This window comes from Podarcis muralis, chromosome 1 (genome assembly GCF_964188315.1).
Source record: "Podarcis muralis chromosome 1, rPodMur119.hap1.1, whole genome shotgun sequence".
Lineage (NCBI taxonomy): Eukaryota > Metazoa > Chordata > Lepidosauria > Squamata > Lacertidae > Podarcis > Podarcis muralis.
The window spans coordinates 21,702,942-21,730,766 of NC_135655.1; the positions used below are offsets into that span (position 1 = coordinate 21,702,942).

The 27,825-nt window shown below is 42.0% G+C and overlaps 1 protein-coding gene across 1 annotated transcript; it reads left to right on the forward strand.

The window, feature by feature from the left end:
- The first annotated feature begins 363 nt into the window (after nucleotides 1-363).
- Nucleotides 364-26,916, forward strand: ASB2 (ankyrin repeat and SOCS box containing 2). The gene is made up of 10 exons (XM_028717011.2): nucleotides 364-671; nucleotides 5,497-5,754; nucleotides 8,635-8,715; nucleotides 9,474-9,640; nucleotides 10,323-10,478; nucleotides 11,971-12,216; nucleotides 15,544-15,715; nucleotides 19,385-19,946; nucleotides 23,306-23,459; nucleotides 23,761-26,916. Exons 2-10 carry the CDS (start codon nucleotides 5,534-5,536, stop codon nucleotides 23,895-23,897), a joined length of 1,896 nt encoding a protein of 631 aa, XP_028572844.2. The 5' UTR covers nucleotides 364-671; nucleotides 5,497-5,533; the 3' UTR covers nucleotides 23,898-26,916.
- Nucleotides 26,917-27,825: the final 909 nt, after the last annotated feature.

Here is a 27,825-nt window from a genome sequence, read left to right on the forward strand (position 1 = left end):
CTCCCAGAATGGCTTACTTTGCAATGTTGTTTTGGGGTTTTAAAAACTCTCTCTCTCTCTCTCTCTCTCTCTCTCTCTCTCTGTGTGTGTGTGTGTGTGTGTGTGTGGTGTGTAACTGTGTGTGTGTAACCCTGAACTCTTTTGAGGAAGTATGGGATAAAAATGAGATTACACGTGCTAAAAACAACCCCTGAAAAATATCAGTCCAGCCATAGTCATTTGAAGATTGCATGGCCATTGTAAACTCCTTTCCAACTTTCAGCAACATGGCCATATATGGTTTACTTGTACAGGGCAATAAATAAATAATGATGTAACAAAAAGGGTCAGGCTTATGTCATTTCGGAAAGGGATGTTGCAGAAAGCGAAGTTCTACAGATTATAACGCTGCAGAGAGAAAACTTGAGAGGGGGAGAAGTCGCTTTGCCACAGACTTCACACAGGAAATCTGAGATTCAGAGCAACTTATATTTTGGCTTGTAATCGTCGATCATGGGGTGATCCAGAAATAAACTCCGCACTTCAAAGAGGGAGAGAGTTCAGAGCTGCTCTGCAGTTTATCTACACACAGAGACGGGAGAGAGATGCACCCGAAAGGGGATTTTCTGAATTAAGAGTTCACCAAGGAAAATCACTTCGGGGTAAACTTTGTTAGCTACAGAAGCTATAAGGTAATGCAGTTATGCATGCTTTGAATGTATTGGTTGGGTGCAGAACCTGTAATTTGCTTACAATGTGCATAACCGTTCCTTTCTCCAAATGTAGGAATGCATTAAATTAACTATGGGAAATGACTTACACATACGAAATCTTGGAAGACAAAAGACTTTTTAAACAGAATTTACTTTGCATCCTAAGTGGTTCACTAAAATGTAAATATGTAATTTATCACTCCTCCACCACACCATATGCATCCATTCAAAAGGAATGTTTTGATGTCTTTACTTCTGAAATATTATATGCAGAAGTGATTGATATTAGAAGAGGAATCTGAATGTCTGTAGTGCCTGATCTTTCAACAGACCCTACAGGGAAATGCTAAAGCCATCTTAAGTTACCATTTCTTTCATCCAGATTGTTTCTGTTATTTCCATGGCTATGGCAAGATACAACAATTGTGATGATGGATGCCAAGTGGTATGAATGCTGAATTTTAGGAGATTCAGGACAGATTTAAAAAGCACTTCTTTCTGCAGCACATAGTTAAACGACGGAACTTGCTTCCACAGGAGGCAATGATGGCTATCAATTTTGGATTAGACAAAGTCATGGAGGAAAAGACTATCAATGGCTGCTAGCGATGATGGCTTTGCTCTTCACAGTTGGAGGCATTATGTTCCTGAATACCAGTTGCTGGAAACTGCAGGAGGAATGAGTGCTTCTGTGCTCACAACTTGCTTGTGGGTTCCCATATAAGCATGTGGTTGGCAACTGTTAGAACAGGATGGCGGGCTAGTTGGCCAACTGGCCTGATCCAGTAGACTCTTCTTAGGTGCTTATGGTAAGGACTAAAGTATAACAGATATGGGGGTGGGTGAGCGGACCGACTGCATGGAAGTGTTGTCGTTGGCATCCAAGATGTGCCAAGGCAGCTTCATAAACAGTTTGATGTATCCAGACAGCTGGGGACTGGCGGGATTCATTTACTCAGAAATGTTTCATCATCTGGAAACTTGGTTCCCTGTGCTTTAGCAGATTGCAGTAATCGTTGTGCCCAAAATATATTTGCCTGACCTACATCCTATGTAGCTGATCTAAAAATATTAACTCTCAAGGTCCGCAAGTTCCATTTTACGTGTTTAGGATTTGGGTGGCTGGAAATATACAGATATTGCAACGGGCAATTGTGGTCAACACACCTGGAGATTCCCACTGTACAAAAGCAGCTGGTGAGCTGAACCAAGAAAAACATTTCAACAACAACAACAACAACAGGGCAAGAAGAAAGAATTTAAAGGTGGCCAATCTGCACCCCCTTCCTCTGAAATGCATTTCATTATTGTAAATATATTTGCACATTTAATCCTTTGGTTGAAATGAACATATACCCTGTAAGCGTCCCAGAAGAAAAGGCCATCATATCCCCCTCCCCATGAGCACACAGTGGCTATTTTGGTCACTGTGTTCTCGTGAGATTTTGCACCGAGATCTCACCCCGAAAAGCGCTTTTTACAGGGCCACAATCTTGCGTGGCATCCCAAGACACATGTTTTTGGATGCCATGAGAACACGCCCCCTCCACAGTGCGTCTTGGGGGCTCCATGATCGCTCATGGGTCACGTGACTCATGTACAGACAGGAAGACATGCGTCCTGGCTTTGAGACTCTGGATATTGGAGGGTATGTGGACACAGAAGACATTCTAGTTGTGGTAGCTGTGTGTGTGTGTGTGTGTGTGTCCATGCAATGCAATGGAGCTCCCATGACCCAAAGATTACTGGACTGTTGGTCACCTTTGACCATTCCCCATGCTGCCTGGAGCTGATGTGAGTTGCAGTCCAAGAGAGCACCAGGTTGATGAAGGCTGATGTAGGCTTTGTACTGCTAATCAGAACCCAGGTTTCCTGAGCCTTACATGTCTACTACAGCTGCTCATGTGGAGAGACCCTTCTCACATTCCACCTGATATACATAGGTAAGGGGGAAGGACCAGCAGCCACATGCTGATAAAGGGCATGGCCAGTAGCTGTAATCCAGCCTCTCTTCCCATGTAATTGAGCAGGTGGCCTGGAGAATATAAAAAAAGGCTGTAGTCACCAGGAGCCACCAGGAGACCTCTCTGATGTGCAAGGCCTGGTGGCAGCCAGGAACAACACCAGACTTAGCGCGACCCCCGGCAGGCTGCTCCAGGCCACCTGATGTGTGCTTTCTGTTCTGGGGCACAGCACCTTCTGAGCATGTGTGTTCCCCACAAAAAAATATTTAAAAAACCTCAAACATTAAAAAATAATGATAAAATAAAACCCCCAAACCCGGATATTTAATCCAAAATACAAAAATCCTCCTGGATGTTTGGGGGGACAGCACCCCCAACATTTCTGGGAAATCCCGGACACATGGCAACCCTACAGCTGATAGAAGCACCAGTAAGGCCTTGCACTTAGCACGTGGCCGTGAGGCAGGTTGCTGAGTTGAGGAAGCGAATCCCAATAATTTGACTGATTCCTCTCTCTTCTGTTCCACAGCAAGACATGGGATTGGGGAAGTCTAGATATGTGTTCAGAGATAGGCAAATGCAAGTGTGAAAATGCAGATCTGGCAAACTTCCCTGAAGTTGTTGCACCAATGTCTGCCTTGGGGTTGCCTTACACACTACAGTACAACTTTAGATGAAAATGCTGTGTCCAATGTTGCAGACGCGTGTGCCATATGCATACACTCCACAGGGGAACCATGATGGCGGCAGCTGTCTCTTGGGTATACTCAGGTTTCCCTCAGGGTAATGTGTGAAATGGCCGTCAGGTGGAAGGTAAGAGCCTCCTGGGATCTGGCAGCTCCATGGTGGAACTGTTCCTAGCAATCACTTCTTTCTGTCTGTGAGCCAGTGGCCAGTTTGTATCAAACTGGTTAGCTGGCTTATATCAGGCTTCCTCAACCTCGGCCCTCCAGATGTTTTGAGACTACAATTCCCATCATCCCGGACCACTGATCCTGCTAGCTAGGGATCATGGGAGTTGTAGGCCAAAAACATCTGGAGGGCCAAGGATGAGGAAGCCTGGCTTATATGCTAAGAGCAGAGAGGGTGAAATTTGGACAGTACCTCAGGCAACGGGAGTTGACTTAAAAATTCAGTGTGAGCTCAGCTTTACCTCATTGTGAACAGTCAGTATATTGACCTCAGAAGCTTAGAAAACAAAATGGCTGCCATGGTATGTGTGTATGTATGTACAGGACTTTGAACCCTCTTCCAGCATATTCAGACAGTTGTCTTAGTACTGTCACAAACACCCATTGTGTTTCACGCTGTGCCCTCCTGAAGGAAATGTTCTTCCCTGCAATGCTCCTCCTCACACAGTGACCTCCTGAGAGCTGTTTATTTTCCTTTATGTGTCATATGAAATACTTGGCAAATGTCAAGTTGCAACTTGATCTCTAATAGAGTATTTTTAAAGGGTGACACAACTCAGGAAAGGAGGATCTGGGAGGTAGGAGGGGAGAGCTGGTACGTGACAACTCTAGCAAGAGTCTCTTTTTGGTTTTGCAAAAAAGCATATAGTGGCCTGAAACTTAACACCAACTACTGGGAATAATCAGCTTTCTGTGATTAAAAAAAAGTCCTACCTCACCCTCAGTTTTATTTTGCTCCTAGAAGTGAGGGCAAAAAGAAAATTGCGCAAAACGGCAAAGCTTTGTGAGCGAAGACGAAGGAGAGTTGCTCCTTGAAAGGCTGCTTTATTAAAGCTCAGTTGGTCAGAGTGTGGTACTCATAACGCCAAGGTTGCAGGTTCGATCCCCACATGGGACAGCTGCATATTTCTGCATCGCAGGGGGTTGAGCTAGATGACCCATAGGGTCCCTTCCAACTCTACAATGTGATTCTATAAGGCGTCACCTCTCCAACCCCAATTTATATATGACCAGACTTCCATGTGTGTGTGGAAAGTGGGGTTACGTTGAAGGAAAGCAGCCAGCACAACCCTCCATTTCCTCCCTTGTGGACAATTTTTATAACCTTTGCTCTTATGCTCTTGCAAACTTATTGTACCTGCATGGATGCCCAGAATGGAAAATGAGAGGGAATTATAGGGACAGAACTACCCAAACTATATAGAAATTTATTCATGTATGAGACTACAGTGGCAAGAATGTTACTTGCCGCAAAATGGAAAGAAGTCCCAGCAAAAGAAGAATGGATACAAAAACTTATGGAATATGCAGAAATGGCAAAACATACCAGAAAAATAACGAAATCAAGATAGCAAATTTTTAATAAAAGAATGAAAATGGTTTATTGAATATGTACGAATAAATTGTAAACAGAACATTGGCAGGTTTATTGTAATATCCTGCAGTTTTATAAGTTTATATTTAAAGTAGATGAATAAATGAGTAAATTAAGTTAATTTGGAGATGCAGAAAATACTAAAAATAAATTTAAGGAAAGAGGGGGAAAGAAGTCAAGTTTTGAAATGTAAAAATGATTATAAAATTATTGAAATGTATAAAATTGAAAATTGTAAAATTAATTAATTAATCAATTTTTGAAAAGGAAAGGAAAAGGAAAGGGAAAGGAAAGGGAAAGGAAAGGAAAGGGAGGAGTGACAGAGGGCAGGACAAAGCAACAGCATCACGCAGCCCAGAAACATTTTGTGAAGCTCCATCCACTGATGTAGATGGCAAGTAGTGAAGCTTCAATGGACAACCACGACTGGGCGGGGGGGAAGGGAGTGTGCGATCGATCTCCTGCAAGTCATGCGCACAGGAATATCAGGTCCACATGGCCTGTTTGCCGCCCCCATCTGGACACAACCTAAGTCTCATTTCTGTACATTCCAGGTGTTTGGAGCCGTCTCTTTCCGACTTAACAGGGAAGATGGCAACACAGGTCACGGTGGCCAGGAATTCTCAGACGGGAGCTCTAGGACATGAGGACTACAGCCTCTATAGCAGTATGAGCGAAGATGAGCTCATTGAGTTGGCCATCCAGCAAAGCCTGACAGAAGACCCTGCAGAACAAACAGCTACACAGAAGACAACCACGCCGACCCACAACGACCCTTACTGCCAGAATTTCTACCTTTACCCTTGGCAAAGGTAAGGAAGCAAGGAAAGAAAAAGAAAAAACCCCACAAAAAACACCCCACTGTAAACTCACTGCATGTCCTGCACCCCAGTCCTAAACATTTGTGTTAGTGCTTCTGTGATTACTCTGTTATAGGTAGGTTAGATGTTAACTCTGGCTCTGTTGCCTGATACGGTTGCCGCTCTGAGGCTACGCGAGTCCTGCCCTGACTAGTAACCGGGCTGGAGATAGTCCAGAAAGACACCTCGCAATATCCCCAGAAAGCACATTCTATAGTTGGGAAAGTTCCAGAAAAGGTGAACCAAAATTATCAAGGGGGTGGAGCCAGCCCCCTGTGAGGAAAGGGGAGTAACAGGGGACACCATGGAAGTTTATACAACGATGCATTTGGAGAAAGTTGGCAGGGAAACAGGTTTTCTCTCTCTTGCAAAACACGAGGACTTAGGAACATATCCAGTGAAGCTGCATACTGGCAAAAGAAAATATTTCACACGGTACCTAGTTAAACTCTGGAATTTGCTCCTGCAAGAAGAAGTGATGGCCGCCAACTTGGATGGCCTTGAAAGAGCATTAGATAAATCTTTGGAGGATAATGCTATTCATGGCTATGAACCACAATGGTTATACTCTGCCTTCACAGTTGGAAGCAACAATGCTTCTGAATATCAGTTGCTGGAAACCACAGGAGGGGAGAGGGCTCTTCTGCTCATCTCCTACTTGAGGGTTTTCTACAGGCACCTGGTGGGCCATTGAAAACAGGATGCTAGACTAGATGGAGCATTTTCCTGATGCAGCAGGATACGTCTTACATTTGTCTGAAATCCTTGGAGGAAGAGAAAGGCAGAAATGTGTTGGTGGTGTTTTAAATGTCAGATTTTGGAACTGAGCGAAATATTGATTAGCTGCCAAGCCCTCAAATTGCTATTTGAATCTTCTGGTAAAAACTATTTGACTGAATACACAGGACTAAACTACATTACATTAAACACATTTTTTTTTAAAAAAAAAAGTGTGCTTTTAGAGTGCCACTTCATTTTCAATGAAAAACAGTGCATGAACCTGCTGTCTGGCTCACACTTTCAAGCATGATCCAGATTGAAGCCCTCCATAGCTGCTTTTCCTTCAGAATGGAATACACAAATTGCAGCCTGAGATGGTTCAGTTGGAGCTTAGATGTATGCAATATGACCCTTCAGAGCAGTAGAACTTATTCATCTTAGCATTACAGAGTAAAACGAAAGTGCAACTAGAACTTACATGTATGCAATGAGCATACAACAGCAGCTACTGGTTAAGATGAAATTATTCATTGATATAACTTTTTCCCAGTGAAACTAACTGTTGGACCCAGTCCTGCCCTCTTGGTTAAACTTTGGGTGAGATATAACAGAAAATGTCACATTTGAGAATAGTTTTTTCCACGTGTGTCTGAACATCCTTATGTCACTGCTGCTTAAAACTGTTACATATGTCTGTTTCCACTGCCAAAAAGTATATTTGACCCAACTCTGGAACTTTTTTAAAAAACAAAACATATATCTTGCTGACTTGAGCCATCCCAGTGATCATCAGAATAAATGGGGCACTTTAGTTTTTCTTGTGCAATACTTTATGTTTATGTGTTACTTCACCGTGTTAGTTTACAAACTGGGTCAGATGACTGGCTCATAGTAGCAATTGCATAGATGTATGAAATCACCCTTCGGGGAAATCCCCACTGACCACAGTAAACACGATTATTTTAAAATTAGCTAACTTGGCAGTTGCAAAATTAGGAGCAGCATGACCCAGGAAAGTGTAGCAAAGTCATTTGAGCAGTTGTGGGGGGTACTCTGTTTTCCAGATTTGCAAAGTTCAATGCAAGTCCATTCTTGAGTTGCATATGGCTTAGGAAGTGCTTGATATATTCATAATATATTATGCTGATAGAGATCAATGTCATGCTAAGATCTAATAAATTCAAAGCAATATGCATTTACCCCTCCTCCTTAAAGGAAAGACTTCATCAGACCGTATTAAGATCATGTATTACAAGTTTTTGGAGGAGGGCACAAACTCTCTTTCATCTTTTCTCTTGTCTGATGTTTTTATCTAATGACCTAGGAAAAGGCTAACTAGCGCCTCCCACTGTGTTTCATATTTTATCAAGTTATATTTTAATATTCCTGTTCCTCTGTTGATTATGTCCTGCCTTTTATATGATTGGAAAGGAAAACCACTTTTTAAAAAGGCTTTTAAAACAGAGCTCCACCAAGCGCAACCTCTCCCTTCACTGTAGATCTGCCACAGCGTGGTACAATGGTCACAGCTGGTGTGGGGTTGTGGGGTAGTGGTTAGAGTGGAGTCTAGGGTTCAAATCCCCACTCAGCCATGAAGCTCACTTCACACACTTACGCATCTGGTGAAATTGTGTCTTCAATGTAATTCTGCAATTCTGAAAGATATAGCAGGCCATCTTGTTTGGACCTGGCAACCCCAGCGATCTCTTCTTGGTCTTGATCTGAAAGTTTCTTGCAAAGCTTTCATTCCCACAGCTGTTTCACAACAAAAACTATCCAGCCATCCTTCTCCCTGAAGCGAAGAAGGCCCTCAAACTCTTTCTCTGCCTGTTGGGTGGTGATGGAGGGATTCATCTCCCCTGTTGTCTTATATGGTCATTTGAATCCCCTGACACTGTGAAGGCCAAAAATAATCCAGAACCGAGAGAGCAGCTGAGCCAGAACAAGCCTGCCTTTGTTTAAAGACCCAGAGGGGGCTGCAGGTCCACTGGATACTGTCTCCTTCAGTGGCTTTCTCAGCCCCCAGGCCCACCGCTAAGCAACCCGAGACATGACCTGCTTTTCTTATTCGGAGTATTTTTCATTATTTCATTCGTGCCGTCATCACTCCAGGCGATCAGCACAGAATCAAGCAGCCAGTTCAGGGGTCAGACGGAGGTACGATGGCAGCCTGTTTAAAACACCCCAGCCGGAGTAAGTCCTCCTTACTTTCTTTCCTGTTCTTTTTTTCATTATTAGGCTACATTTGTTGTCGTGTGCTTGGCTTGACTAGACAGCTAGAAAGGGTTTGGGGGGGGGGATAGGCATGTGGTGACAGAGGTAGCATCATTTTATGTCTTCTAAGGAGTTTGCATAACTGGCCGAGGGAAAAGGGACTGACTTTCCCCGTTCCCTCTCCCTGCCTGCCCTTCTCCCTCCCACCTCTTCCACCCACCCCGGAGGCCTGCTGATCTTGAAAGCGTCCCTTTCTAACCCCATCTTTTAGGACTCTCTCCGTTGCACTGGAGTGACTGACTCAGCGGAAACAGGATACTTGTCTAGCGATTTAGTTAGATCAACCAGTTCCCATGTCAAAATAGTAAACAAAGCTGACTGGGATTATTTTTAGCTGTGTTGCCATGCGTGCCTTCAGTGTGCAAAATGGGAGAGCCAATGCACTAAAGAGCATGAAAATAGGGACACAGGGATCTGTTCTCAGTTGCTTTTGGAATATATAGCCCTCTGTGTTTGCTGGCTTGCAGGTGGGTGGGAGAGTTTGCTTGGGATTCTGTATAGTTTAGTCAGCCACATAAAATACGAGTGACTTCAAGGGGGTGGGGGAACAGCCCCATAATTTCAACCACCATAGTGGGATGGTTTCACAGCCAGGGCATGGATAGTGCTGCCATGCCATTGCAAATGTCAGAAGCAACCCTGCAAAAAGTGACGAGTTTTCAACTTTGTTTTAAAAGAGTGCTGGATCCTGTGGTGTCAGCAATCCAGAGAGGAGATGAAAACGCACTTCTTAAAATGATGCAGTCGGGGAAAAACCTTGCACAGCCTAACAAAGATGGATGGTTGCCCCTCCACGAGGCTGCTTACTATGGACAAGAGCGCTGCTTGAAACTGCTGTATAAATGCAAGTATCAGGAAAAAAAGAACTGATAAGATCAAACCACAAAACCATCACAGGGTATAGAGTAACCCATTGAGTCATATCACTCCCTGAAAGATGCAAGCTTGCTTATTCAGCCTATTTTTCTACATGCAAGGAATTTCATGATTATACGCATCCCCCCCCCACCAAAGGTTAAAGGCTAATGTATTGATTATAAATAGCATTTTCACCGTATCTTCTGCCCCTCACCCCCATCCCAGTGGATCATGCATATCAAGCAAGAGCGCATGTTACCCAAATTAAACATCCTGGTAGCTGTTTTATGGAGAGTTCTCTTGGCATGTGCTGAAGGTTTCTTTCTGCATGTCCTCTAAACTCTTCCTGCCCCACCACAGTTTGAATGGCAACAAGCTCCTGTGGTGGCTTTTAATGGGAATACTGTGTACCAAAAACGTCACCAATAACAATGGCAGGAGAGGGTGGTGAACTCAGGCGATCAGACTTCCTAAACTTACTCTGAAAATGTATTCTGTCACAATTGGAGCAAGAATTTTTTTAACCCTGACGAAAGAGTGAGACAAGTTGTATGTGGGTGGTTAGCTATCACATAAAAGTTTGACACTATTGAGCACAGTGTCTGATGTGAGAATAATCTGTGTACATTACACGCCTCACTAAATATGGATCAACGCTTTCTCCATAGCTTATCCTGGGCTACTTGATCAGCGTACGCTTCAGGAGGAAACGGCGCTCTACTTAGCAACAAATAGAGGGAATCTTGAGTGTGTCCGTTTATTGCTGCAGGCTGGAGCAGAACCTGATATTGCAAACAAAGCAAGGGAGACCCCACTTTATAAAGGTAAGCTGCTTGATTCTCATAGGTCTTGAGTGCCCACGAGTAGACTACTTTTCTAGTTGGAAACAGTGTGTGCCAACTTGGACCCCCAACAGTGGGTGCCCAGCGCGCCATGCACAACATCGTGACATCATATGCTGTCATGCTGCTGCAGTGTCCACAGGCATGTGACGGCTCCATAAAAAACTGGGCCTGGGCCACTGCCCGCCACTGCTACCCCAGCCCGCGGTAGTTCAGAAATCAGGGCTGGTTCCAGGTTTGAGAAGGCACTGGGCAAAGTGTCCCCTAGGGATTCTTCTCCTCTGTTAGTGGGTGCTGGTGAGCATATCTGGCCGTGCTCTTATTTCAAGCTGCTCTTGAAATAAGAAGATAAAAAGAGTTCTGCTGGATCAGGCCAAAGTCTAAGTTGTTCAGTGGTTCCCAAACGTTTTTGGGCCGCTTCCCACTTGGTGGCATAAACTTATCCCTAGTGTCCCCTACCTTATAAAAAGCATTAGTTAGTAGTAGTAGTAGTAATATTCTAATAACAACAATAAATTATAATAATATAATAAACTATTATTATTCAGAATAGTGGTTTGCACGACACGCTAAAGAAGATAATAACACAACAAAATTCTAAACAGTAACAATTAATTGTACATTTATTCAAAATTCAATTAAAATTATTTAGCTCAATTAAGTCAACAAAACTGATTAACTTGACCCAGTGTTATGAGCTTTAAACACTTATCCAGCAGTACATATAATGGTGTTTGTTCTCACCATTGACTTTAGACATAAACTTACATATTCAGTGTTCAAACACATTGCTTAATGTAGCCTCTCTATTTGTTTGCTCAGACTTTCTCAAGGTATTTGTGCCTTGTCTGGGTTTGTTATGGTTGCTATTCTACTGGTTGCTGCTTTGTTAATCTTTTTTATTCTTGTAATTTGCTTTATCCTTTCTGTGTTTTAATTGTACCCTTCCCTGAAATTGCCTTGTGATGAGGAAGAGGCTAAATATACCATCCCTGCCATGTGGTTAGTAGGCTGCTGTCATTTTCAGAGCAGGAAAGAAGATAGGGAAACTCTATACAACAGAGATTTGAGATAATGAAATCAATGGGAGAGGGAGTCATTTTATATCCTTGATATATGGATATTCATCAGAGTTGCAAGTTCATCACTTTGGGAGGGGCTGAAAGTGGTGTGTACATATTTTTTTATAAGCAGATAAATAAGGACTTGTTTTATCTGAAGCAATGCCACAATCTTGAATGTTTATTTTGCATGTTTGTGGGGGGAAACATTTGGAAAACAATCCTCTTGTACCCCAAAAAGCAAACTGAAATCTATGAATTCATTTTAAGAATGCAGGAGAAAATATACCTGGAATAAAACGAGGCCTTTCTTGGACAATGAGCAACATCTTGGTGAAATTGTCCCAAATGAAACTTGTTTTTGAGGCCCAGATACGGAAACCTAAACTTTCTTTTCTTTTTTGTCACCACAGCCTGTGAACGCAGGAATGCCGAAGCTGTACAGGTGCTATTGGAGTACAATGCTGACGCGAACCATCGCTGCAATCGGGGGTGGACTGCCCTCCACGAAGCTGTCGCTCGGAATGACTTGGAAATAATAGACCTTTTGGTCAAAGGAGGTGCCAAGGTCGAAAGCACAAATTCCTACGGGCTCACTTCCTTTTTCGTGGCAGCTGAGAGTGGCCACTTAGAAGCCTTGCGATACCTTGCCAAGTGCGGTAAGCAGTATTGCAGAAGCAGGAGCATTTCATGTGCAGCGGCTGAGATATGCAGAACCATCTATTGATTTTGTGTGTTGGGTTTTTCAGCGGCCAGTTCATAATTTTGGGTTTGCTTTTCATTCATCCTATACGGCAGTCTTGCAAAGGAAGACAGCTGAAATTCTAATTTCTACAAGCTCTTGTCGGAGGTAGCTTATTGTGCATTGGTTTCCCACACTTTCATAAAGTATAGTACAAAGAAGGCTGAACCTTTTCCAGATTTTTAGTGGGAGATTCTGAGGTGATTGAAAGACCCATACTTGAATCTACTCAAAGATGATGATTCACATTGATGTCCTGCCTTTTCTCTCAGGCGTTCAAAGGAGTGCACACAATTCCCCACACGTGTCAAGCCCTTCACCCAGTGAGCTTCCTGGATCAGTAGAGATTTGAACCTTGATCTCCAAGTTTTAGTCCATCCCCCGAGGATACAGAAGTACAGGAATTTATTTTAAGCCTTAAAGGGATGAAACACCAAATTAGGATTTATCATACTCATTAACCATGGAATGTTGGGTGCCTGTTGGCAAAGAAAAATGAAAAAACGCTCTGTGTGGTGCTTTACGTGAGCTTCTTAGAGTAGGAGGACTCTTCATATATGAAAATACATGGCCAACTTTAGTTTCAGGTCCTATTTGTCCTCCTCTCAGTTCTATCTTACAGAGACGTAGCATTTCTCCAAGAGGCAAAAAAAGGGGGACAGAATAAAAACAGTGCTTTACCAGAGACAGGTCCAACAATGAGGCGGTTGTCCCTGGTAAAGAGGGGCAGTTAGAGCATATGCAACTGAACGTTGTCATTGACGAATCACAAGTTCAGTATCTGAAAGGTCAAGGGGAAATTGAAGAGTGTCTGAGCTTGGTTTTCATTTCCCATGGTCAATTATGAACAAAAAATAATAATCGCAACAAGAATATACAATAAAACTGCACTACTATCCCAAGCTTTTAAAGCTCCTCTGAGAACCCCTATAATAACTTTATTGCATCTGTACAATGCACAGTGCTTGTCATAAAATAAAGATTCCGTTTCTCTCCCTCATTTAGTTGTATCCCCATGTTGGGCTTTGCAGTTGTGTTGCTAGTTAAAGTTGTAAGTACATTAAAGTTTCAAATGCAATGGAAAGACTTTGCCACAAAGGAGCAAGTTTTCCTTTGGCAGACACTTGCACAACCGATTCCTACGCATGTCTGTTTGGAAGCAAATCTCACCCTGTTCAGTGGAACTTACTCCCAAACTAAGTGTGGATATTTTTTGTAATCAAGCAAATAGAATTCTGGCACATTATAATTTCCTAGTACGGGACTAAGGTTGAAATTCCGCAAACACTTACCTAGGAGTAAGTAGAGTTGCCATATTTCAAAAAGTGAAAATCTGGACACAACAGTTGCGGAGCTTTTCTCTCTCTTTTTTTGGCCAAAGTTTTGGAGCTATTTTTCTTTTTGAAATTTGCTAAAGAATCAACACTTCCCAGATATGTCCAGGAAATTCCTGACTTATGGCAGCCCTAGGAGTAACCCCCACTGAAGTCAGAGACACATATGTCTGAATAGACATTATAGAATGGCTTGTTCGTGTTATGTGTATTCATCTAATACACATAACAGAGAGAGAATTTGTGTAGCAAAGGGAAGCAGTGGGTACATCCAGTCTCATTTTACACTGAGTGTGAAGGTATAGATCAAGTAATTTGTAGAGGGTGTGCAAGTTTTTAAACTTTTAATTACTCCACTGTAGTAGAAGAAGAAGAAGAAGAGTTTGGATTTGATATCCCGCCTTTCACTCCCCTTCAGGAGTCTCAAAGCGGCTAACATTCTCCTTTCCCTTCCTCCCCCACAACAAACACTCTGTGAGGTGAGTGAGGCTGAGAGACTTCAGAGAAGTGTGACTGGCCCAAAGTCACCCAGCAGCTGCATGTGGAGGAGCGGGGAATCGAACCTGGCTCCCCAGATTACGAGACTACCGCTCTTAACCACTACACCACACTGTATTTTGTTCTCAGAAGTTCCATTTGTTCTGCTATTCTTTCATTTGCTTTTCATTTGTTTTCATAACTAATTCAGGTTACTCTGAATTATTTCCATTCATGATTCCACAATTGATTTCAAGGCAAGACCTAGTGAGTCTTTTGTTGCCAGAAAGATGCCAGTGTTTTTCATCCAAATAACATAGCCTCTTCAGGAATTCTACTATTCATTCAAAGCATCACCCTTGCCACATTTCAGACAGGTGGGGAAAGGGCTTGATGCTTAATTTAAAAGGACGTCCTTTAAGCTGACCATTGCTTCGAATAGGAGATGTAGCTAAAAGGATCTGACCTGACAAATTTCAGAGAAATAGTACAAAAACTCATGATTTTATAAAAACCACTGTATATTTTCCACTGCTTTTTCTCCTTGTAATCTTTCTCTGAGCTGGACAGGCTGTCCCAGACAGTTTCCATTTTTCATCCCAATAGAAACAACTGAAGCTAATGTGAACCAAATGCCCCCCTCCATTCAGATCTCATTTGTTTGAATTCCCATTCATTTTTATAAGTACGTAGGGGGAAATGAGCAAGACTCCTTTCTCTAATTGCTAGTTTGTTTTAGAATGCACACCCCTAGAAATCTACTTCTGATGGAGATATGGAGCCCTGATCATAATGCCTGCTAACTTCATTGTGTCACGGCCCCCTCCTCCAAAGGGCATGTCATTGCAACCTTCATTGCAATAAGCATGATGCCTGAATACAAGAATCCTGTGTGTTCGATGAAAACCCAGCACTTATGTGGTTTGTGCCACTTCATTGGCATATACACATCTTAAGGCCCTCTTTTGTTACCTAAATTTCAGGCATAGAGACAGGGCCGGATTTAGGTTTGATGGGGCCCTAAGCTACTGAAGGTAATGGGGCCCTTTATATGTCCAGCTGTCATTTCTCAACAACAAATTGTCACTGTTTTTTGTGTTGAATATAGGCTATATGGTAATTTATGGACCTAATAGGTATCGAAAGCCATTTGCACATAACAAAATATGTATTTTATCAAAGTAATTGTTGAACTGAAATACAATTAAGAAGAAGTATATTAATAGTGAGATACAATTGTTTTTTATCTTATATTTTGAAAATGTACATCCAGGTGTATTTTCCTTTAAATGTTTTTGGGGCCCCAAGAGAGTGGGGCCCTAAGCTATAGCTTGTTTAGCTTATACATAAATCCGGCACTGCATAGAGACATATGCTGTTGATTTCCAGATGTTCCAAAAGTGAGCCTTGCTTTATATTTTTTTCATTTGCAGGTGCTGACATCAATACCCAGGCCAGTGACAAAGCGTCTGCCCTTTTTGAAGCTTGTAAAAATGGACATGAGGAGATTGTGGAGTTTCTCCTGTCCCAAGGAGCTGATGCTAACAAAACCAACAAGAATGGTCTCTTGCCTATTCACGTGGCCTCCAAAAGAGGCTATTATGAGTAAGTTACTTTATTCCTGAGGGTTGTTGACAGATTTGAGCATTTCTGCATAAAGGTTAACAGGGTTCTTTTTAAAAAACAAAACACCATATAAGTTTGTGTATATGAATCCACAGTTACCATGGGGATTTGGGTAGCAATGAATGTACTACAGACAAGATCCAAAACAAGTTGTTATGTTTAGAATAGTCTCAGTTTGCACTGGGGACATGTTGCCTTCTAAGAAGGCATTTTCTCTGCCATCATCTTCTTTCCAGTAATCTCATATCTAATGCACAGTTTATCCTCTGTGATTCGAGGGGTTATTATTTTATTTGTTTGAAATATTTCTAAGCTGCCATGGAAAGTTTTAAGCAGAGGTTGGGTGGCTATCTGTCATGTATGATCCAAAATAAATAGATCCATAGACTTCACTTGCTAAAATCACACAGGTTGATGTGTGGTTGAGATGCTGGTTGAAATGTAATAACCAAACATAATCATTGCAAGTAAGTTATTGGACTCCGCTCTGCCCAAAATAAAATTTAAAAAGTAGATTCTTTTACTTTGCAAAGCTCTGTCAATGTAAAACTGCATTGATACATGAGATCAGAATTAGGTTGAAGACCCAATGTTTCTGAATAGTTAAAGATCAAGCACTTGTTAAAAGGTTTCGAGGTGAAAGTATTAAAGAGCTTCCCATCTTTAGCTGCTTGGACAAAATATTTATCCAAGTGGCAAACTTTGCCCCCGCATGGCCAGTCATTTTAATCCCTTTGGTATTCTGAATAACAACACTCTTCACAGTGACCTCTCTTTGTAAGCATGTGGATTTAATACATAATTCTGCAGGAATTCTGCATTCAGACTCACTGCCAGGACACGAAGCCTCCATAATATGAAAAAAGCCAAGGGGATCGTTTCTATTTTTTTTAACTCTTGTTGCTTGGCGTTTGTTTATTGTACTTAATGCTCTCACCCTGTTTGGAAGGCTAATGTGAAACTGTATCTTGTCAAATCCATGACCTTAGGCACATATTCTTTAACTCATACAATCATGAATATTTGTAGCTGTGAAGTGGTTGGAATTTATTCCTTTCTAGATATAGTATTAATAGATATAGTATTTATTACATTCTTTATTAGCAGTATGAGACTCAGAAGAGTGGGACCTGATGAACAGTGTGATGAACCTATCAATGTAGCTGGGAGAGAAGAAGAATATTAAAAAGCAAATCCGACAGCAGGATCACACTAAAAAGGAGCAGACAGGCAGTCATGATAACTAGGAATTCCTAAGAGATTATTCACATGATCACTCTGTGCTGGTGTTGTGCAGTGCTGAATCGATTGCCTGAATAGCACTTCCTCACAAGCACAAATTGCCACTGCTAAATTATGCCAAGCCATGGTTTGTAAGGATGAGTCAGATAACCCTGATTTAGGAACCATACGCACAGTGCAATCTAGTTTGGGAGAAGAGCTGTATGAATTAGTCCTGAATAAGAGAATGTAAGTTTGCAACTTCTAGTTCCTGTTTACAGAGGAAGATGTGTTTGCATAGTCTACTTGACAAATGCCTTTTAAACTGTATTTTGTTTTGGCATTATTCAGGGCTATAGATTAGCTTTCTAATTTCATAATTATCCACTGCAAGTCTTGGGGAAGGGGTTGACCTATACCGTAGGCCAAGCTTTTGCATAGTGTTGGCTTTTAAGATATGTACTGAACCATCTGTCTCTCCAACATCCAGCGACTGAGAAGCAACTTATGTATATTCTTTACATAGCAGTGACAGTCATGCTGGAATGATTCTCCTTAGACTTTGTTGGTGTAATACTCTTGTTATTCTTAGAGTTGCATGAATTTCCTTTCAGATCAAGGGATGAAGTCCAGATGTTGCTGGACCTCAGCTCCCATTATCTCTAACCACTGGCCATGCTGGCGAAGGTAAATGGGAGATGGAGTCCAACAACATCTGGAGAGCCACAGGTTCCCCATCCCTGAACTAGATCATTCCTTTAAAAAATTGCACCACAGCAGCACAAGGAGCAACTAATTAAAACAACCTCCCCTTACAAGCACCTTTCTTCACAAACCAGGTGGATACGTATTGGTGGTAATCTGAAGGTTCTTTGAAGTTGACCCTTCCATCCTACCCCATCTAGTTGCCTGCCATAATTTAGTTTAGATTTACATCCAGAAGAACATGGCTTGTTCTGTTTCAGAGATGCATTTGACTAGGTTCTTTAATACCCATAAACGTTATGCTTCTTTATGTCCAACAAGGTATCGGTCCCTAACTGGGGGGAAAAGCCTGCAGTTCCTCTTTAACTCAGCTCTAAGAAGCTTGCTTGAGCAGCAGAATAATCTCAACCCTTAAATGTTAATAAATCCCAGTAGAATCCAGGATGACTAATGCTAGTGCTTGGCAAACTCTCATTTCGGCACTGTGTGTGACTTTTCAGCTATTATGGCTATTACAAAGCATTTGTTAGTGGTGGATGTTTGCCAGCTAAACAGCACCCAGGCTTCCCGCCTTCCAGGGAGCATCACTGCTGGGTGAGGTCAGCCTTTCTGCTTTGAGAAATGATCTGCACATGAATTTCCTCCTGTGGCTTTGATTATTTTCTTCTGATGAGGGCATAATGTCTCGAGAGCATGGATAATGCAAGGCAGGCTGGTAGCTGTTGTTCCGAAGACTTTTCCACTAGTGTTCCTGTTCCAGCTGTTGCCTAGACCTTTCCCCTACTTTAACTGTACATGTTGAACTTCTTCATGCCATAGGCCTGTCTCAAATGGATTTGCTCAATAATGTTTCTGATAGAACCACTCATGCTGCCTGTCTGCCCATCCCACTCTTGAGCACTGGGTGCTTACCTGTTTCAGTCCACATTGTGAAATTACATGCCTCACCCCATAAAAACCAATGACGATGCTCATGCAATGTAAGGAGAAATATCAGGGGGAAACCATTCACTACGGCAGCCTATATCAATATAGTTTATAGATCTCATTTAGAAAGAGTGCCACTTTAAGAACAGCACAGGATATAAGGACTGAAAGCAGAAGAAAGGGGAGTTGCAAGCTGGGGTGGAACAGCTTGGTTTTATTCAGTAAAGTTATCCGAGGTTGGTATGGAGTTTGGCTACACAAGAACAGGCCTTTTCGGTGGTAGCCCTGATTTGTGAAGCGATCTCCTCTTGGAAATGCACCTCGTGTAGACCTCCACTGTTGATCTTTAAAGGACCAGGCTGTCATTGCTTATTTACCCAGGCCTTTGGTAGTTAAGTTGGCCTCTGCTGTGGTGCTAATCTTTCAGTGGCGCAGAGAAATACTTGTCCTTCCTGTTGTGGTGTTGGATGAGCATGATAAGAATTTTTCATTGTACAGTTTTGGGCTTTTGGTTGCTTTTATCCGTATGTATTTTAGCCTTGTATTCAAGGCTAAGGAAAAACACCACCCGTACCCAGCCTTAGCATTCAAGATCATTCCTCAGGTGCTGTGGCCCCCTCTCTCTCCCCTTGCCTTAATAAATCTTAAGCAATCGGAGGGAAGATGATTTCACTGCTGTTATATATGCCTGCAGCACCTATCATAACAGGACAGCCAGATACTGCTATAGAAGCAATAACTTTGTTGGAAAAGCAAGCTTAAGCTCACGTCTGGCCCTTGATTCATTTCTGCTAGGATTGTGAAAATGCTGCTCCCGGTCACCAGCCGCACTAGAACCAAACGCAGTGGCATCAGCCCTCTGCATTTGGCAGCTGAATGCAACCGCGACGATGTCTTGGAAGAGCTGGTTGAGGCTGGCTTTGACGTGAACTTCACTCTCTCTCCTGAGCGCTCGCGGCTCTACGAGGACAGGCGCACCACTGTCCTCTACTTCTCTGTTTTTAACAACAACGTTGAAGCTGCTCAGCTGCTGCTTGAGGCTGGGGCCAATCCCAACGTCGACCTCATCAACCCCCTGCTCATCTCCATCCGCCATGGCTGCTTGAAGATGATAAAGCTGCTTATTGACTATGGAGCCAATATTGATGCCTACGTCGCTTCCCACCCAACGACCTTCCCTGCTACCATCATGTTCTCGATGAAGTATCTTTCTCTGCTGAAATTTCTGATGGATCTAGGCTGCGATGCCATCTCTTGCTTTAAATGTCAGTATGGGTGTGGCCCACATCCTCCCATTGAAGCTAAGAGAGACAGGTATCATGATCCCCAGGTGAATAAAGAGCAGAGCATTGTACAGGTGAGTCTACCCTTACTAGCTCGTATTTTCTGTGACATTTGGAGGAGCTGTGGTTATGGCCTTTCCTTAGGAAAGGCTTCAGGTCCAGTCACCAGCTTTTCCATTCTAAAGCAGCCTTCTTCAATCCAGTGCCCTCTGCATGTTTGGGACTATAGTTCCCATTAGCGCCAGCTTGCATGGGTAATGGTTAGGGATGATGGGAATTGCAGTCCAAAACATATGGAGGGCAGTAGAATGGGGAAGGCTGGTTTGAAGTATGTAAAGTTGGTCTGGGAAATGCCTCATTCTGAAATTCGAGAGAACCATTACCAGTCTGGGTAACAATACAGCAGAGAGCTAGCTGAGTAATTGGCTGAACAGCATAATCCTATGGAAAAAAGGCATCATAGAAAGGTTAATGATACTTGATAAAACTCCCAAACTACTGGATGTCAGATGTTTTTGAAACTTCTTATGGGCTCATATTAGATAGCTCATATATATATTTCTCGAGTCAGCCACCAATATTTCCTATTGAATAAGAAATTCCGTTTAATGAATGCAACATCTGTCCATCTTGTGCATTTTGCGTTTTTATGTTGTAACCCACCCTGTGATGTCTGGATGAAGGGCGGTACAGTGGTACCTCAGGTTACATACGCTTCAGGTTACAGACTCCGCTAACCCAGAAATAGTGCTTCGGGTTAAGAACTTTGCTTCAGGATGAGAATAGAAATCGTGCAGCAGCAGCGCAGCGGCAGCAGGAGGCCCCATTAGCTAAAGTGGTGCTTCAGGTTAAGAACAGTTTCAGGTTAAGAACAGACCTCCGGAACGAATTATGTACTTAAACCGAGGTACCACTGTATAATGAATTTAATAAATAATAATAATCTTACCAACTTCACAGGATTACGATGGAGATAAGTGAGGTCCCAAGCAGTGTAAAGAAATTTCTAAGACCAAAACATCTGGAAATAATCACATGCCCAGGGAGGTGGAAGCGGAAACTATTCCTGCTTACCTAGGCATTTGGTAGCTGAAGTTCAGGGGGAAATCTGAGATCAGTGGCTGAAATAATGTTTTGAATTGGAACTGTTTTTATAAAGTTTTAACTGTTTTAGATATATTTTTCTTTCTTTAAAAAATGTGGACGGTTTGCTGCCCTCGACTCCTTCAGGAAGAAGGGCAGCATACAAATTCAATGAATGAATGAATGAATGAATAAATTAATGAATGAATGAATGAATGAGAAATGGGTAATGTTAATAGCATACAGGCAACCCTCGTTTTGTGTGGAGGTCCTGTTCCAGACCCCTGCACACATTGGTGGAGAGCATGTAAGCCCAGCCCACTCCACCCTGCCCGCCCCTTCCCTTTTTGTGACATTTTTGTGACTTTGGGGCTACTTCCAGGTTTGGCACCATCTGCAGGTGTGCAATTGTGCATCATTCGGACACACCCAAATCAGACGTTGCCTGTCTTAGAAGTGGGGCCTGCAGCAGAATGTTGCAGTGTGGAATATTACTGTTCAGAGTTCCAACCAGCTAGCCATGCCCTCTTCCAGGACACTATTTTCTGAAGTTGTTTGTACCTCTGCAAACACTGGGGCTTACCGAAGCTTGCCGATACTTCCCTCTGGTGCATAAATCCTGCTGTTTTGGGCTAAAGTAAAATAGGCATTTGGGGGGTGGGTTTGCTCTCTTAGTACAGTGGTACCTCGGGTTACAGACACTTCAGGTTACAGACGCTTCAGGTTACAGACTCCGCTAACCCAGAAATAGTACCTCAGGTTAAGAACTTTGCTTCAGGATGAGAACAGAAATCGCACAGCGGCAGCAGGAGGCCCCATTAGCTAAAGTGGTACCTCAGGTTAAGAACAGTTTCAGGTTAAGAACAGACCTCCAGAACGAATTAAGCTCTAAACCTGAGGTACCACTGTAAGTTCTTAACCCGAGGTACCACTGTATATATATAGGATGTAACCTTGAGAAGTAATTTATCTGAACGCCACTAGAGGGCATTTAAACTATTTCACAGAGAGTGAAATAAGAGCTGTTAGCAGCAGCAGCAGCGCGATTTGTTCTTGTTTTCTTCCAGAATCACACTTCATACATCTGCAGAATACTTATTTTACTTTCAGAGCAATCTTATTGGGAGATGCTTCTGTTAATATGGAATTTAATATCTAGAACAATATTTTGTCATGATGATGCTGGTTTGTTTGGAGTTGGGTGCTGCAATGTGCCAGGCAGAGCTGCAATGTTCAGATTTTCTGCAGCCTTGCATTTTCCATTATGAAGCCATTATGAATGCATGTGGGCAAATCATAGAGTCAGCACTATGCAGCAGAAACAGGGATGGGGAAACCTGAGGCATTCCAGGTGGGTGGACTACAGCTCCCTTTGGCCTTGCTGGCTAGGGCTGATGTGGGTTGGGATCAAACAACATGTGGAGGGACACAAGTTCCTCATTCCTGAATGGAGTGAAGGGCGAAGAACAAAAAGCTATTTAGGCTATGCATTTCAGAGTTTCCTATGACCAGACATACAATACAGGAACTTACAGCCACTGTCAAAGGCCGCCCACGAAGGGCCACATTTTAGAGTTGATCTGCACAGCACACAAATTGAGGTGGTAGAATTCTAGATTTTGCCACTTCAGGATATATGTGGTCATAGTTTTGAAAGCTCTGATCATGATGTAAACAAACACATCAGAGAGTGGGCCAAGTTAAATATTTCTCCCCGGTATACTTGCTTGCTACATGCAGGAATGGGTAATAATAATAATAATAATAATAATAATAATAATAATAATAATAATAATATTTATTTATGCATGCATGCATGCATGCCCCACTCATCTGCCTGGGTTCCCCCAGCCACTCTGGGTGGCTCCCAACAGAATATAAAAAAAAGCGACAAAACATCAAACATTAAAAACTTCCCCGAACAGGGCTGCCTTCAGATGTCTTCTAAAAGTCAGATAGTTGTTTATCTCCTTGACATCTGATGGGAGGGCATTCCACGGGGGGCGCCACTACCGAGAAGGCCCTCTGCCTGTAGGCCCTGTAGCTTTATGCTAAATGCAAGCATTCAGAATGCATGCTCCCCACCTCTAACTTTAAATGATAGGGTCAAGGATTCTGCGATATCTTTCTGTATGACATGTAGACCTGCTTTCCCGCATCTTGATTGTAAGGCAACCAGGTGAATCTGTTGTAAATCAGAGCTCTCCCTGTAAAGTTCATGACCTTCTACCACCTCTATTGCAGGTTGCCTGCTAGCGGTCTACTTTGGATTTGGGGAAAGGATGGGCGGGGGTGTCTGTTGCTGTTCTCCTACAATAACAAATTTTGTATATCTCATTTTTGCCCCCAGTTTTGTGAAATGGTATCAACTCCGGAGATGAGTCGTTGGGCTGGGCCTATTATCGATGTTCTTCTGGATTATGTGGGCAATGTGCAACTTTGTTCCAGGCTCAAGGAGCACATTGACAGTTATGAAGACTGGGCTGGCATTAAATACAAAGCAGGTTAGTTAAAATAATTCCGAGTAATCTAAAATAGAAACTAAAGTTTTCAAACTCCTCCTTCACCAGAAGAGGCAGGGGAAAGTGAGAGCCTGAGACTAAACTATGCAAACCACCCTTGGATTTTTTTATTGAAGGGTTTAAGTTTGGAAACTTCAAAAACTAATTAGTGAAGACATTTGCTTCTGTAAAAAAAAATTCATAACGTTCTCTGGTGACTATTTCAGGCCCCCAAAAGCGGCATAAAATTGTTTTTTTGCTTACTTACTCACTCACTTACCCTACCATATATTCTCTTTTCCAGAGCCACCAAGGCCACTTGCTCACCTCTGCCGGATCAAAATTCGAAGTCTGATTGGGAAGAGCCGTATTTCTCTTATTGACACTTTGCCTCTTCCAGGGAGACTGATGCGCTATTTACAATATGATTATACTCGCTGACCTAAGGTGAACTTGGCAGTCAATCATTTGCTAGAGTGACAGCCACAAGATGGAGACAGACTGAGATAATGGAAGGAAAGGCCGGCTTTGCTATGTAAGAAGGAAAAAGGATATCTGAAAATCAGAATTGCAGAAAAGGCAAATCCAACAGTATTTAGAGTATAGAAAATAAGTGAAGAAGTTGGGATTAAAGACACTGGTAGCACATGGCAAGAAAGTGCTATGCTATTTTGTAGAGAGAAACATTAAAAGTTCTAAACACCTCAGTATCACATGTTAAGGAGAATTAGGAAGAGTTCACAAGACACAAGCAATCTCTAAGTATGCTCTCACACAGACAAATGTAATGTATAAACCAGATGATCCCACGCAATTTTAATAAATGTAGTGGCATTTTATTTTGTTTTTGCACCTGTGGCAATCACATGAATTATTGTCAACTATATTCATCATCTGCCAGTTCACACATTGTATTTGTCTGCATAACTGGTTGTACACCAGAAGCAATCAGGATTGCTCACATGGACAGCAAATGTATTTCTGGAATGGTCCTATATTCAAAAGCATCTCACTCTAATGCAAAGATCTAAAATTCCCCAGTAATAGTTACATTTCAATTACCAATTGGTTGAGCTGCAGTTTAGTTTAGTTTGCAGGATTGATCAAACCTTCTGGCTGCTATTTGTGTCTCATTTGATACCACCTTACATTTTTGTCTAGTTTAGTTGGCCTTTCTGGATATATAGTTGACTTTCTTCCTTAGTGATCAAAGTCTTTGACAATATTTTTGTTCCCACGTTAGTCATTTAGTAAATACTGGATCTCGTAAAAAAATTGTGACCCCCCAATTAAAATTAAACAAAGACTTAACAAAGTGTGTGAGCTGAAGGATTTAACCCACAATAATTATGTGTATTATATTAAATAGGCAAAGGAACGAGGTGGAATTCTGTTTTAGTTTATTATACTACATCAGCCTTCAATTCTTATGTCACTGAAGCCAATGGTATTTAACCCTTCTGTTAAAGCAGTAATGAAGGAAAGAGCTGATTCAGCACTTGCATTGCTTTGGAAAGAAGAAAATGATCGATGTATTGTTGCTGCAAAACACTGGCAGTTATTTGCAGGGCTTCAGAAAAACAATTGAATCAGCTTCAGTTCAAATACTCTGGCATAACTTGGGTTGTGATTTGGGAACTCAGATGCTTAGCTGGATGATGCCTAAGAAGCAACAATCGAAGCAGAGTATTTTTAACACTGAATGACTTACAGTTTGTATGTATGAAGCAGTAACTAAGTTTGCTGTTAAACCTTAGAACAATTCCTTCAAAGTGGAACCATGACTTGGCTGAGATGCATTTAAATGAGCTAAATAGGCCATTGTGAGGCAAATTGTCCACCCACTTTCACTGATGCCTGTGATTATCTTCCATTGGCATTCTCTTCATGTTGAACCCTTTCATGAAGAAGTGTCATGGTTTTAACCCTTCCTTTACCAGCCATTTCTTTACCAACGCATACCAGTGAAATAGATCTCTCAGGTAAATACAATTTGTCCTCCACTTGCTGTAGTTCAAGGTTACAGCCGTTAGTTATTGTTTGAGAAGAGTGACTCTGAAGCTGAGGCACCACAGCAGAATCAAGCACATCATTACATGCATCTCAAAAGAGCTTGGTGGAGATGCCCAAAATAGAATGCATGACACTTTTTGCAGAGAGAATGGTCTCAGATTTTCACATTTGAAAGCAGGGGTAGGGTGTAATAAGGAACACATAGCCCAGGTTTGACTACTGAGTAAAAAAAAAAAATACAATTCCCATGTACAGTATAGTAACAAGGCTTCAGTTTTGTTTATAGCTTGAAATGTTCTAACTGGTTGTGAATGGAACAACAGTACTAATTCTTGAACTAACAGTCCAGGGTTTATAACATATAGGAGTGTGGTCAGCTCCTTTTTTTTTTTTTTTTTTTAAGAAACTCTTTTATCCAAGATATTGAAGAAAAAGAAGCAGAGACAATACTCTCCCAGGCTTTTCTCCCATCATACATGGATGCGTAGCCTGGAGATCAGACTTCCCCATTCACATGCACATATACTAGGAACAACCCTAGTTGAGCCGATTGGATCCATAGTGCAAAAAGTTAGCACAAACCTCAGGAGATAAAGGTGTCGCTAGCTATGCGCATAAATTGGGGTGGGAGGTGGGGAATAGTCTGCTTAAAAGCTCCCCTGACAATTGTACTTTCACTGGATTCTTTTCACCATCTTTTCTACATGGTTGGTTTACATTTATTTGCACATAGTGCATGCATGCTACCTCTCCAACTCTCCCCCCCCTCCAATTTAGCAACAGAAAGCCATTTACAGAAAGGTTTTCATGCACAGGTTAGCTGGACTGGATTTGAAAAAGGCTACTGGATGAGGACAAGACTGTTTGAACACTGGGTTAATGAATGCAAATCGGCACAAGTTACCCCACTTAAATCCTCATGCAGCAATCTGCTGGGGAAATATAGGCCCAGTCTTTCTGCTGCACCAGTGAATTCCTGGATCTGGGGAACTGAATTTTCACAACACACATTTCACTAGTTATACCCAATTTGTACAAACTCAAGTGCCTTTTATAAAATTCAATGGAGATGTATAGAAATAGTTGTAAATCTGAAAGGTAGAATATTTACTACTTTATATAACAAGTCCTGCAATTCCAGGATATAGAATGGTAGAATGCATTAACAGATGGTCAAAAAATCCTAGTCAGCATATATATTTAACATGCAAGGAATAGCCAAAGCCCCCGCCCCCAAACATTCTAGCATTCTGTGACCTGATTGATGTATTATTTCCATAGGCATGTGTGCAATGATTGTGTCATAATGCACTTTTGAAGCCTTTAGTTTTGTTACTATAGCTTTTATAAACTGTGGGGTTTGGTCGGGAGGGATGGGTGTGTGCAGTATTGATAAAAGTGTTATATTTTTAGGTTTTATTGCCTGCATTAAATATGAGTAAAAGTACCTGCTGTGACTATTTTTAAAACTATTATTATTATTATTAATCACCTAAATAAGGAATTTCAGTGCTAGGCGGTGCACATGGAAGGGCCTAAATTAGTTTAGACTGAAGAAATCTGAGCCAGTCTAAACCATAATAATGGCTGCAGAGAAAACTGCATTTTCAAATGTGATGTGCTGCTGTTTTTCCTCACACCATGAACTTATGAGGCATTGTAGGCTGATCTGGAGTTTTATGTGTGTTTGATACAGAGCTCTGACATGAGTAAACATTCCTAATCACTTCACTGGAGTGGGCATAGCTGCACACATGCACAAACCAATGAGCAGGAGGAGTCGCTTCCTTCACTGAAGTGAGTACATGAGGTTGCAAGTAGTCATTGTGGGCTCTGGGTAGATAAGAAGTGTCATGGTAAGCTTATTGAAGCCAGAATCACAATGATATGCATAAGCCTCCTACACTTGTTCCTCAGTCTCTTCCTCCTCAAAACAAATGTCCACCCCCCACGCTGGCAAAATATTTTTATATGATGCAATGGTAAGTCAAAATACAATGGCATGGAATATAATTCTTCTTGCACACTGGAACAGTTATCAGTCCACAAATGTTTACTAGGCTGCCCACATATACGTACATTAGCCATTTGTGGCACATTGCCAGACTGAAAGAAAGAGAAATGTTTCAGTTTATGGTTACCTATATTCAATTCTGTCTCATCACAGGTGATGAGGTAAGTGGCTGTTTACAAGCCAGCTCTTACACTTGCTTTGTCCTGCTAAGTAACTCCAAAAAGGGTGCAGGAAGAATAATATAAAAGACAGATTTTGGCCCTCACTGCTGCTTTTTGAGGGCACACAATTTGACACCTGTGCAGTCATTGAGGCATGCAGCACGTGATTAAAGTCTACTCT